The following is a 12,601-nucleotide window of genomic DNA, read 5'->3' as shown; positions in this document are numbered from 1 at the left end:
GATTTCTTAAAACCAAGTTCCTCTTTTGGTTGGAGCAGTTGAGGTGCAGCTTATCTGCAGGCAGGAGCAGTGCAACTTAAAGCGAGGCTCACCTGGGTCTCTTAGAAATGAAAATCTTTGAGCATCAGGTGCTCAGTCAGAACCTCTGAGGGCAGCATAAGCACTGTCCAGTTTCCTAGCCCTGGACTAGGAAAAGAGGAGCTTTCTGGAACTTCCTTCTGATTTACAAGCCAGACTTCTTGTTCTAGTAGTTCAAAAGACTTAGACTCTTTTTGAAGTATAGTTGATCTATAATATTGTATTAGTTTTGGGTGTATAGCAAAGTGATTCAGATACACACGCACACACACACATTTCAGGTTATTTTCCATTATAGGTTATTATTAGATATTGAGTATAGTTCTCCATGACATACAGTAAATCCTTGCTGCTTACCTATTTTATATATGGTAGTTTGAATCTGTTAATCCCATATTCATAATTTATTTCTCTCTTCCTCCCTTTCCCCTTTGGTAACTGTAAGTTTGTTTTCTATGTCTGTGAGTCTATTTCCATTTTGTATACAGATTTATTTTATTATTTTTTAGATTCCACATATAAGTGATAACATAATATTTGTCTTTGTCTGACTTTCTTCACTTAGTATGATCATCTCTATGTCCATCCATGTTGCTACAAATGGCAATACTTCATTTTTTATGGCTGAGTAATATTTCATTATATATATATATATATATATATATATATACACACACACACACACACACATATTCATTATATGTATACACACACACACACACACACACACACACACACCACATCTCCTTAAACCAATTGTCTGTTGATGGGCACTTGGGTTGCTTCCATGTCTTGGCTATTGTAAATATGCTGCTATGAACATTGGGGTGCATGTATCTTTTTGAACTAGAGTTTTGGCAGAAGACCCACATTCTGAATTGATCCCAGCACTGCCTCACATCACTGCCTGAACAAATTATTTAGTCTTTTTGACCTTCAGGTTCCTAAATTGAAAATTGGGAATAACATCTGTTGAACACATGAAGCCTCCAATAAATATATGTTGAAAAATGGATCTTATGATGAAAACATAAATAATTATTCTAATGCTGGTTTTCCATAATGCCTTTGATATTCTTTCTCTTTAGGCATATGTAGCCTGAGAAAGCAGCTTTCACTTTTACTGAATACACTGATAGTAGACTAGCTCTACTAGCGTGGCGACCTATTTGGGGGCATGGCCTGGGCGAGTAGAGCCAGAAAGCTGTTCTTCATGAAGACTGATGCTCTCTCATGTCACCCTGTAGCTGTCTTTGAACCATTCTGAGTCTCCGTCACTTAGGGAGATTTTCCTTGGCTCCCCAAAGATGCTAAAATGTGAAGATGACTGGTTTGCAGGGGAACACCTTCCCAGAGACCAGTCCCATACCTGCTGGGTCCAGGCACTGATAGGATAAGTTGGGCAGCAGAGTGTTGTTGGGGTGTGGTTGCGAGCTGGGATGTGTTCCCACTGAATGGAAAAAAATAGTCTATTGTGCTCCTGAAACAGAAAGAGAGAGGTCCCAGGGAAGGCTGGCCCTGAACAAAATCCATGGTTCATACCCAGCCTGACATTTGTCCCTTCCAGCCAAGGTTCCAGGGCACTATGCTATGCTATGAATGGTGCAGACCAAAAGCTGGTTCACATTTCCATGCTGTTCCCTGCCGCCTGATATTCTCTGGTCACACCCACATTTTTCTGTCTATTTTCTGTGCTCATCCCTTCCTGAAGTGTGGAGGGCAGAACTGTTCCTGCAAGCCAGAAGACCTGGAATAAGACTCCATCTTTGCTGCCCATTAGCTCTGTGACCTTCGGCGACTGTTTAGCATTCCTCTGGCCTCAGTTTCCCTACTAAATGGAAAACAGTCAAGTGGGCAATAAATACAGGGCAAGGAGGATTGAGCCAGGTCACCTCTAAGTCCCCTTCATTTCTTTTATTCAACAGCAGCAGTGCTTCCCTGAGGGACCCCTGCCAGCATGCTGCCTGGGTTTGCTTTCTTGAGGCCAAGCCACACAGTTCCAATCTGCCCTTCTCACAGTCTTGCCCGCCACACTGCCAGTATACGTTACCTTCCCACCTCTCTAGATCTGACTCTGCCTTCCAAGATGATAAATAATGTATTATACGCATCCATTGCTAAGAATGTGAATTTCACCTACTTTGCAGGAGTAAGTGTGGGACTTGGAGTCAGACCCAAATAATAATCCTGGCTTTGCTAGACTAATACGGAATTTCAGAGCAAGGTACCAGACATTTCTCAGGCTCAGTCTTCCATCTCTAACGGATCTCATGCCTACCTTGCAAGGCTGCAGAGAGGATTGAATGGATACAACTCACGTAAGCCGTAGCACAGGGTCTGGCCTGTAATGTGCGTTCAGCCAATGTAGTTGCCTTCCTTTCCCCACATGAGTAAAATGGGTGCTTATTGAAAACCAGCCACATCCTGAAAATTCTGCCTTAGCTTCAAGGCAATGACTGTGATCATGAGAATAAATGGGCAGAGCAGTTAGCCTAGTATTAAACAGACAGAGACCACTTAATAGACCATCATTATTATTAGTGTTATCATCATCATCTACATTGTTGGCCTGTAAAAGCATCGTGTAAATTCATTCAGCATCAGTTTACTTACAGAGATGAACTGCTCCTTAAATATTCTGACAGGTGATCTAACGGAATTTTTTTAACTAAAAAAAACCTTACAACTTAATAAACTTCCACAAATTAGGGAAAGATTTGACTCAAGTTGCATACCTTCTTTCTAAGAAGGTGTGAATTCCGTGGGGGTGAGGTGCAAAAGCTGGTGTTTGAAAAATAAATTAAAAATAGGTCTTTAAGAAATAAAAAAAAAAATCTGTGTCTTTTGGCATTGCTGAAGTGTAGAAAACGCATCTGCAGTATTTGGAACCAGTGGCCAGATTGAAAGCTATGGAACCTAAATCCAGGCTTGATTGAATTTCCCTGAAAGCCACCCACATCGTCAAACACTGTTTTCTAAATTCATGTGCTCAGAGTTTTGTTAACCCAAATATTAGGCATAGTAAAGAATCATAGAGAAACTAGTCAAAAGCAGGATCTTAGAATTGTAGGATTTTAGAACTGGAAAGAATCTTGGAGACAATTGAATTCAAACTCCAAATTTTGCAGATAAAAGTATACCAAAGGCCAAGAGAGGTCTTAACATTGCATAGTGACTTCTCCTTTGGTGGCAAAGGACTTTCTGAATGAACTGCTTTGGCATAAGAGCAAGGGACAGGCCGAAAAAGTCTTTTTCACTTGGTGAGAAGAGAGACGAAATATGTTCTTAGGGAGTCAAGTGTTCTTTCACTGACTACACCAAGAGTAAGTAAATTACCTTTGCAAGGCATTATCCAAGGACTGACCCCAACCCTTCCCTGTAGGCCTCCCCTAGAAAGCTGAAATATGCCCAAATCAAACCAACCCAAACCTCTGAATTGCATATTAACACCATGTGCACAATACAGGCCTTGCAACTGGTTCAAAAGGAGGTCTTCCAGTACTGAGACAAACGCCACTGAGAATGCTTACAGCGCAAGTGTCACAGCCAGGTTCAGACATATTTGCAAATCATTTGCAAGTGATTTGCATAATCTTAGACAGACAAAAGTTGATTCTACCTATAGGGTTCTCATTTATACTTCAAAAATTCTTTCCCCACTTCTCTCTTTTCAATGATACACTCTACTATTGCAGACTTATAAGCCAGAGGCAAGTGAGAAGTTCTGAATTAGAGCAGGTGGCTGAGGACATTTTGTCAAAATTAATTCCATGGGCTGTTAATAAGTGCTATCTGGAAAAAAAAAGTATTTAGTGCTTGGAAAACATTATTATTAGTTAAATTTAAATAGGATTCTTCGCTAAAATACTTGTTAGTGCCTTTTATATGCTAATGTGCACTGTGACTCTTTTGGGAGAGTTGTACAGATATATATTAATCATTTTCAACACTTCCCTAACTTATCTGATCTTTATTCCACAAATCCTACTTTGGTAATACTGTACTAAAGCATAAGTAACCAAAAAGCAGTTCAACTTATAGCTTGCAAAGCCTTAATGAAATGCCATAAGAGAGAGAATTGAAAGTCGTTTATTCCTTGAGTAGATTTTGCTTCTTGATTTCCCAAAGGCTATTCCCTGCACAGGTATGGAAGCAGGGTACAGTTCTTGGCCAAGTGCAAAGTAGGCAAGTTATTTGGAAGTGTTTTCTTTTCCTAAGCATAAAACTATACAACAGAAGGTAAAGCTGGAAGGGAAGACTCCCTTTCATGCCCAATATGTAAATGTTAAAAGCAAAGCATTTTTCATTAAAAGTGTGGCGAGAAATAAAGAGAATTGGGGTCGGCGGATCCCCAGACCCATCTCTCATGGGAATTCCTCAAAAATCTGGGGGCTTTTTGGGGTAAATTTGAAAAACAACACACTCATGTGTATATACTATATATCCTCATTTTTAAGTGGTAAGTTGTTATTTACCAGAACAAGTAATTTTTGTAGAAGGTGGTGCTATTAAATAAAAAGTCTTCTTTTCCAATGAATACATTGATGGGACTAACTGAATGGAGGCTTAGGGCCAGGGAGAGAGGTGAATAGTTTGGTATAATAATCCAGAGGAGAGTGCAGAGTCTCCACTGCAGTAAAGGGGTGAGGGAGAGAAAACAGATGAGAAAAGGACAAGGAGAAAGAGATGGAGGAGAGGATTCAGTCAGAGGACTTGAGTCTACAGTGAAAAGTGGTACAGATGTCATCAGGAGATGGGCCAGGCCAGGAAATTTGTAATTCCAGATAAGTCTAAAATTCAACTTTAAATCATGATTATAAACTCTCCCTTGTCTCCTTAGATCTTCAGTTAAGTCCAAATAAACCATTGTGGAAATTGAGCAAGAAGCAAGTTCCATGTCTCAAATTACACAGGGTGGGACATGGACAGGCCACATGGGACAATCAGTTCATAAAATTTTGTAATCCAGAAGCAGCAAGGCTCATAGCATCAGAATGTAAGAAACCCGGACATCAGCAGAAATCTTAGGGAAGCCTTCAAACTTGTGTAGGGTGTACAGTGAAGGGTTAGGAGTCTTATCCGAATTGAAGGAACAGGGAGATCTCAGCTAACATCTGAATAAGAGAAGGAAGTTATAGTTTTGTATGGAAGAACCCTTCCTCTCCATTTGCTTGTGGCTTTCATTGCCAAAAAATGCCAGTATTCCCCAAATAAGTCAGCCTACATTCCTAATGGTCAACTGGCCACATCTGCTTGGATGACCCACTAGCACCTTAAACTTGGCATAACCCTGATTGTGTCTTCCCCACCGCTTTCTGAAGTCTGTGTACCTTTGTTTCTTGCCTCTGTGAATGGTTTCATCACTCATTCTGCTTCTCAAGAAGAAACTTAATTCTTAACTCTTTTCTCTCATTCAAACCATATAGCTGAATAGCCACCAATTCACCCTAACTTTTGCTGTGCCATCTTGTCCCCTCCTACATTTTCTCACTTCTTCAGTTTGGCTTGCACTTCCTTCCTAAAACAGTTCCAGGCACCTCTTAACTGCTCACTCTCCCCACCCCATCTACCCTCCATGCTTCATCAATTATCTCAAAATGCAGACCTGGTCAAGTCACTCCACCACTAAATATAATTTTTTCAGCTCCCCGTTGTTCACAGGATGAAATTCCCAGTAGCCTGGCTAAAAGCCTACTTGCAAATATGTGCCTGCCCCACTACAAGTTTCATCTGCCATTTCTCACCCTATATGCTATGCTGGAAGGCCACCCATAGCATTCTCACCTCCTTGTCTTTTCTCCTCATTTTCTTGTCTTTTCTCCTCATTTTCTTGTCTTTTCTTACAAAGACCCTGAGCAAGATATTCATGCACTCTCTCTTTATCATAATTCAAAATATCAATTAAAGATACAAGGTGTGATAGGAATTGTGTTTGGTCTTCAGACAATGTTTGTCTTGCTTAGTACTTTAACTGAAAAGAATAAATAATAATTACATTCTACATTTTGTGTCAGGGGAATGAGCTACAGAGATCTTTGGTGATTGTTAATTATACCTCACAGGTAATCACTACTCTACATGTATGGCTGGGCTTAATCAATGAAATGTCTACCCTCTGGAGGATGATTCTTGCTTAGAGTATAGCGTAAAGGCACAGATTATGGCTTGAGAAGAATGGGGGTTGAGTCTTTGTGTCATCATTCATTGCCAAGTGGCTTTAGGCAAAACGTATCACTTCTCTGAACCTTAATTTTTATCTCTGAGACAATATCTACTTCCCAGTGTTGTCACGCAAATCAGATGGAATTAGGTACGTGAAAATACCCTGAAAATAGTAGAGAAGGGGCTTTGTAATCTATAAAGTGCCACACAAATGTGAAAAGGAGTGCTATGAAAAGATAACCAGATGTGGAGTCAAAGTGCATACTGCAATGGGTTGGTCTGTGTCCTACAAAATGACATAATGAAGTTCTGATCCCCAGTACCTGTAAGTGTAACCTTATTTGGAAACAGGATGTTTACAGATGTAATGGAGTTACGATGCGATCATCAGGGTGGACCCTAATCCAATATGACCAGTTATAAGAGGAGAAGAGAGAGAATCACAGGGAGAATGCCATGTGAAGGTGGAGGCAGGTATTGGAATGATGCATCTATAAGTTAATGGACCCTGTGGGGAGAGGCATGGGAAAGGTTCCCCCTCAGAGCCCTCAGAGGGAGTCGATCCTGCTGACATCTTGCTTTCAGACTTCTAGCCTCTGGACCTGAGGGACAGTAAATTTCTCTTGTATCAAGCCACCTAGCTTGTAGTACTCTGTTGTGATAGCTGGGAAACTAACATACATGAGTATGAATTTTATTAGTTCCATAAGTTACTAGCTCTTTGAATTTGGGTTTAATTACTTAAAATTTCTCCTGATATTTTAAAGACACTTACCTTTCTGTGATTGTTTCTCTGAGACCGCTGGCCACGCCTTTGACCACGGTGCTGGCCTTGGGGGTCAGCACCACCTGAGATATAAAAAACGACCCCTTCTTTCTTCTCTCAGTGATGGACGCCTGAAGAAACTGGATCAGTTTTTCTGGGTCGGTGGTGTTGGCCCAGGGTGCTGGCATCATCTGGCCTGGCCAGAGAAAGGGCACCTCCAGAGCCACTGGGCTGTGATAGAAGACCAGCACTTGATAGTCCTTCTCCCACAGGTACTTGAGACTCACCTCCTGGGCAAAAATCGCTGGGCACATTTTATTCCCGTAGATGTCTTTCAGCATTTGCACCAGTTTTTCATGGTGGTATTTCTGCATCCCATAAAAATGGTTGAAGTCCAAGAATACTACCTCTTTATGGTGATCTGTGAGGAATGCATTGATCTCCTCTAGGCCTTCACTGACTTTGGCACTGAACAAACCATGAGCAAAGTAGAGTTCATTGTCGGGGTCTCTGGGCTTGGTGGAAATTCGTAGATCAAAATAACGGATCCCAGCTCCTAGCTGACCAGTGAAGTTCATTGTTTGAGTAGCCAGCCATTTCCGCATCAGCTTTTTGGCTACAGTTCCAAACACAGAGACAAAATTCTGGACAGTTTCTGGCTGTTCAGGCCCCACTGGAGAGGCTTCATCAATGTAGAAGCTGAAGGAATCATGAGATCCTAGAAAAATAACAAGGCATGATGTGGTTACATTTCAGTCCTTTGTCCTTCCTAACTTCTTTCCCTCTTGCAATGTCCCTGTCTCTTCCTCAAATGAGCCAAAGGAAATACTCAGGAATATTTACCTAGTTCATTCAAATGTCTTAGAAGTGTCCTTTTTATAACCTAGTGTAGTACACAGAGGACTTCAATAGACCAAACGGTTTGTAAAATGATAAGAAAAGATGCCATCTAATAAATATTTTAAAATTCAGAAGATCGTCTTCTATTTTTAATGTATTCATTGGAATGTATTCATTAGAACTGGTTTTCTATGTAGGTGGCATACGTGACCGTCCATAAACTAGAATTTATAGGGACTCGCCAGTTTCCAAATACTTTGTCTGCAACCTTGCTCTTTCCCTTATTTCAGGTTTATTTTAAGCCTAGAGGGCTTGTTTCAATGAATAAAGAAGACCTTTTCACCAGCAGACGATCAGTGTCACCTCATACACTTGGGAAAGTGTAAGAGGTCACAGGAATAGAGGAAGGGAGAAAAAAAATGCAGGAGAACAGTACAGTACTGGCACATTCAACTTCATTTCTGACCCTGCATTTAGGCAACCGTGAACATAGATAAAGTCAAGTACTTCTTACATATTGAAAAAACAATTATTTTTTCTTACAAATTAACACAACAGACAACATTTAAAAATTAACTAATTGACTATTTTCTTCACGGACAGTTACTCTCAACAGTGAAAGCTCTTGCTGGAGTTGCTTCCAAATTTAGAAGAGATTTCTTCCTCGGAAGAATCTAGTTAGTTGGTTAGTTATTTTTGGCAGTTACAAATACAAAACTCCAGAAGTGTAGTGATGAACCTGTGTATGATTTGTCTTGTAAGTACAGAGTGCCATTTGAAATATGATTGGACCCAAAAAAGGAAAAAAATATTTCAAGTTGTAATTTTATTTTTTAAAGCCTCCTTTAATTCTTGGGCATGACTAAGAAGTAAAATTAAATTAATGTATTCTGGATTTTTCACATATTAGAAAAAGCAGATGTCATCATTCCCCATCTGCTACTCTGGCTTCCTCACATCTTGTTGCTCTACTCCTGATCTACATCCCCTGAGGCACAGCTTTTTCTAGATGTTTCACCCTTCCAACTCAGCACACACGCACACGTGTGCACACACACACACACACACAGCCCTCTAAGTTTATTATCACCACCTCAGGGCCTTTGCCTGATTGAAGCAACTTTTTTTCAGTGATGCAATACTTCTCTTTGTCTATATTCCATGTCTGCATTAATCTATATCTACATGTCTCTATGCATATCTCTATATCTATGCCTAGCATTAAACAGCCCATAAGAGTCACAAGAGTATGAATTTCAGACACCATGGTAGGTATTTAGAGAAAATATTTTGAAAAATACTTTGATATCTTGCAAATTATAACCTTCAAGATTTGGAACAGATAATACCTCAGAATTATTGGACTTTTTTCAAACAATGAAAGATAACCCCCAAATATAGAAATGCTGTGTTTAATTTCATCCTGAACTATCTGATCTATTTATCTTTAGGAGAAAGTATGGGAAGAAAATTTCTGAATAAGCAAAACTGTCAGTTTGGATCTGGCATTGGCAAATTTTAATAGGGATTTAAATTGCTGCCTGTTGATTTATTAGTTGCTGTTCAGTCGATTGCTAGTATTAATGAAGAAACTAAGCAGACTGTAATATTGTTCAAGAGTATGTTTAAAGAAAGAAATAAAAAAGTGAGTATAAGAAAAGTTATAATGAAATAACCTAGGATTAAAATAGGTATCAATAAATAAGCCCTCAAAATAAGGGCTAATTTACAAAATTTACAAAATTTAAAAAATCTAAAGTTTATTTCCAGGCATGTGAAAAAAAGGTGGATGAAAGTAATTGGTTATTTTTGTAATCTAGTTGAAGACAGAATTAGAAGCAGAAAGGGAATTAAATATGACTACATTTCTTCCTCCAGAAATGAGTTGTTCTTTGTTTTCAACATGTTAATAATGATATTAATTTGTTATTAAGGCTAAAATAAGGTAATGTTAAAAATATAAATTAAAAACAGCCAACAGTCAGAGGAGAAACCATTGATCCCCTTACCAATATTCATTCTAAGCTAGATTACGCTGATGTGCAGGATGATGCACCAGATGCAAATATTGTTTGGAGAGGAGAATTAAATTATCAATCAATACAAAACACTATCTATGCATTTTGGGAGAAAATACATAATCTAATTTTAGCCAAAAAAAGAATATTTTCAGGACTTTTAATTTCATTTGGATAGCAATTCCTCTCCAGTTTCAACATTTCCTCTAAATCATTACATTTTCTATTTGTTTGAACTTAAAATAAAAATACAGCAATACTGCTTTATGACTTTCAACAACAGAGAAAAAGTCTGGCCCAGCCCTGTGTCTTTAAAACTAGGAAGGCTGCCTGTGAGTGAAACAGTGCTAAGCACTGTTTTTCAGTTCGTAGCTACATTCACAACCTGTCTGCCTTATCTGGCCTAATATTTTGGTTGTACATTGGCTCAGTATTCCCATTTTCTTGTCCTCTTATCCTTCTCTTATCTACTTGTCCCTTGGACCTGATGCTTAATGTTGCTTCTCTGATTCTGAACTTAGCTTCTCCATGTTGTGTTTGATCTGCCATCTCTACTCAGACAAGGGCTGGCTACTTCCATCATGAGCTCAGTCCAGGCAAGTTCCTTTGCTCTGGCTCTGGATAAGTGAATGTAATGGAAGAGGTTATTTTCTTTCATTTCTTGGAAACAGGCACCTTTATTAGTTTCTCCTCAGTCTGCTACATCATTCCCTCACTCAGGCAGCAGGCATACTTCTAAGACAGACCCTAACGTCCTCTGTCCTCCTGGCATTCACATCTCTCCATCTGAGTGCGGGCCCAATCTAGGGCTTGTTTCTAATGAATTAAATAACACAAGCAGGTTGGGATACCACTTCTGAGGTTAGGTTACAAAAGTTTGTGATGTCCATCATGCTACTCTCTCTCTTGCTGGTTTTGATGAAGTAAACTGCCATGCTGTAGAGGCCCATGTGACAAAGAACGACCTCCAGACAACAGTGAGTTAAAAACTGAGCCCCTCAGTCCAACAGCCCTCAAGGATCTGAATCCTGTCAGCAGCCACTGACTAAGCTTGGAAACACATCCTGTCCCAGTGGGATCTTGATTGCAGGCTTGTGAGAGACCCTGAAGTAAAGGGCCCAGTTAAGCTTTGCCTAGATTCCTGAGCCACAGAAGCTGTGTGTTGTTTTAAGTGACTAAGTTTTCGAATAATTTGTTACACAGCAATAGTTAACTATTACAGGTTATAACAACTCTTTGGGGTTAATGAGGGGATTTGAGGTCTACAGACCCAACTGCCTAATATAAGAACTTGGAATCTTAATGAAGATAAATGAGTTTAATATAAAATGTTCACATGCATATGTTTATGCTTGAAAACTATGTATCAGATAAGAGAAAGAGTGGAAGAAAGAAAGGTGGTTTAGAAAGTCTTCTTGAATACACAAATGGAGTTACTCCATTCTGCATACTGCCATGGACGATCTTAGATGTTATCTAGTCTAATTTGCTAGCATGCAGCATCCATTTTATAAACTTGACAGTGTAAGGAATCTGTATGATGATCTCATTTTTATGATCTTTTGTAGTACTGGACTTAGCTTCTCATCCTATCATTTGGTGTGGTAGGAAATTCTAGGATGGCCCCAAAACTCCCAACCCCTAGGCTAGATGCCCAGTATAATCCGCTCCCTTTGAATGTGGTAAATATGATGAGATATCATTCTCATGATTATGTTCCAGTATATGGAAAAGAGATTCTTTTCAGATATAATTAAGGGTGCTCATCAGTTGGCTTTGAATTTACCAAAGGGAGATTACCTTGGGCCTGTCTAACCTAAGCAATTAAGCCCATCAAATAGAGATAACAAACAGCAGATGATCTGTTGGTCTTGAAGAAGCAAAATGCAATGTTGTAGGAGGGCCATGTGGCAGCTGAAGAATTAATAGCCCACCAAAGTAGTATGAAAATTACATTGAACTGAATATGTCTGAACAATCAGCAGCCACAAGCAAGAAACATTATCTATACTTAAACCAAGTCTCTGAAAACATAGTCGCCATTGATTTTCCTCCCAGAGAGTTTCTTGGTTGGGGAAAAAAAAAACAAAAAAACTGACCTTAGCACCAGAAGTGTGAGTTCAGCTATTCATCAGAATTAAAAAAAAAAATTAGAACCTTCCATGCTCTCCCATTGAAGGCTTACCCATCCTTCTTTTGTTAGGTTTCGTGTATGAGCCTTTCTGGTTATTCAGTGAGTTACTCGTCTTTGAGTGCTTCTGCACGTACATCTTGTATACATAAATAAACCTTGTCTTTTCCCCTGTTTATCTGTCTGTTGTCAATTAATTTGTAGACCACCAATCACTGGATTCAAATCGAAAGAGCAAACGTTCTCCTCCTTACAGAGTGAAGAATGGGCAGCTTCTAGGAGCTGAGGGTCACCATCCTACAACTAAAGGAACTAGAGTCTGCCTACAATTAGCAAGCTCGCAAGAGGAGCCTCAACGTCAAATGAGATTACAGCCTTGGCCAACACTTTGATTTCAGTCTGGTGCAGTCTAGCCTTCACGTTAAAGTAAACTAGACAATGCAGTGCATTGAGAGCAGCACTGAAAGGGGTGCTGGGAGCCTAGGCTTGAATTCAAGCTCACTAACTCACAGTTTAACACTGGAGAGTCATCAGATTGTTGACAGTTCTGGCTTTGAGTTTCTCGATTGTTCACTTAGTATACTCTCTACACCTACTTCATAGGAT

The 12,601-nt window shown here is 39.6% G+C and overlaps 1 protein-coding gene across 1 annotated transcript in view; it reads right to left on the bottom strand.

The window, feature by feature from the left end:
* PLCXD3 (phosphatidylinositol specific phospholipase C X domain containing 3) overlaps positions 1 to 12,601 on the bottom strand; it is a 149,490-nt gene that overhangs the window by 43,856 nt on the left and 93,033 nt on the right. The window contains exon 2 of the mRNA XM_006207689.4: positions 7,016 to 7,724. Within this exon, the coding sequence (XP_006207751.1) occupies positions 7,016 to 7,724 (709 nt within the window). The remainder of the gene's footprint in view (positions 1 to 7,015; positions 7,725 to 12,601) is intronic.

Source organism: Vicugna pacos, chromosome 3 (assembly GCF_048564905.1).
Source record: "Vicugna pacos chromosome 3, VicPac4, whole genome shotgun sequence".
Lineage (NCBI taxonomy): Eukaryota > Metazoa > Chordata > Mammalia > Artiodactyla > Camelidae > Vicugna > Vicugna pacos.
The sequence above is the reverse complement of the archived record's forward strand: the minus strand, read 5'-3'. Positions and strand labels throughout refer to the sequence as shown.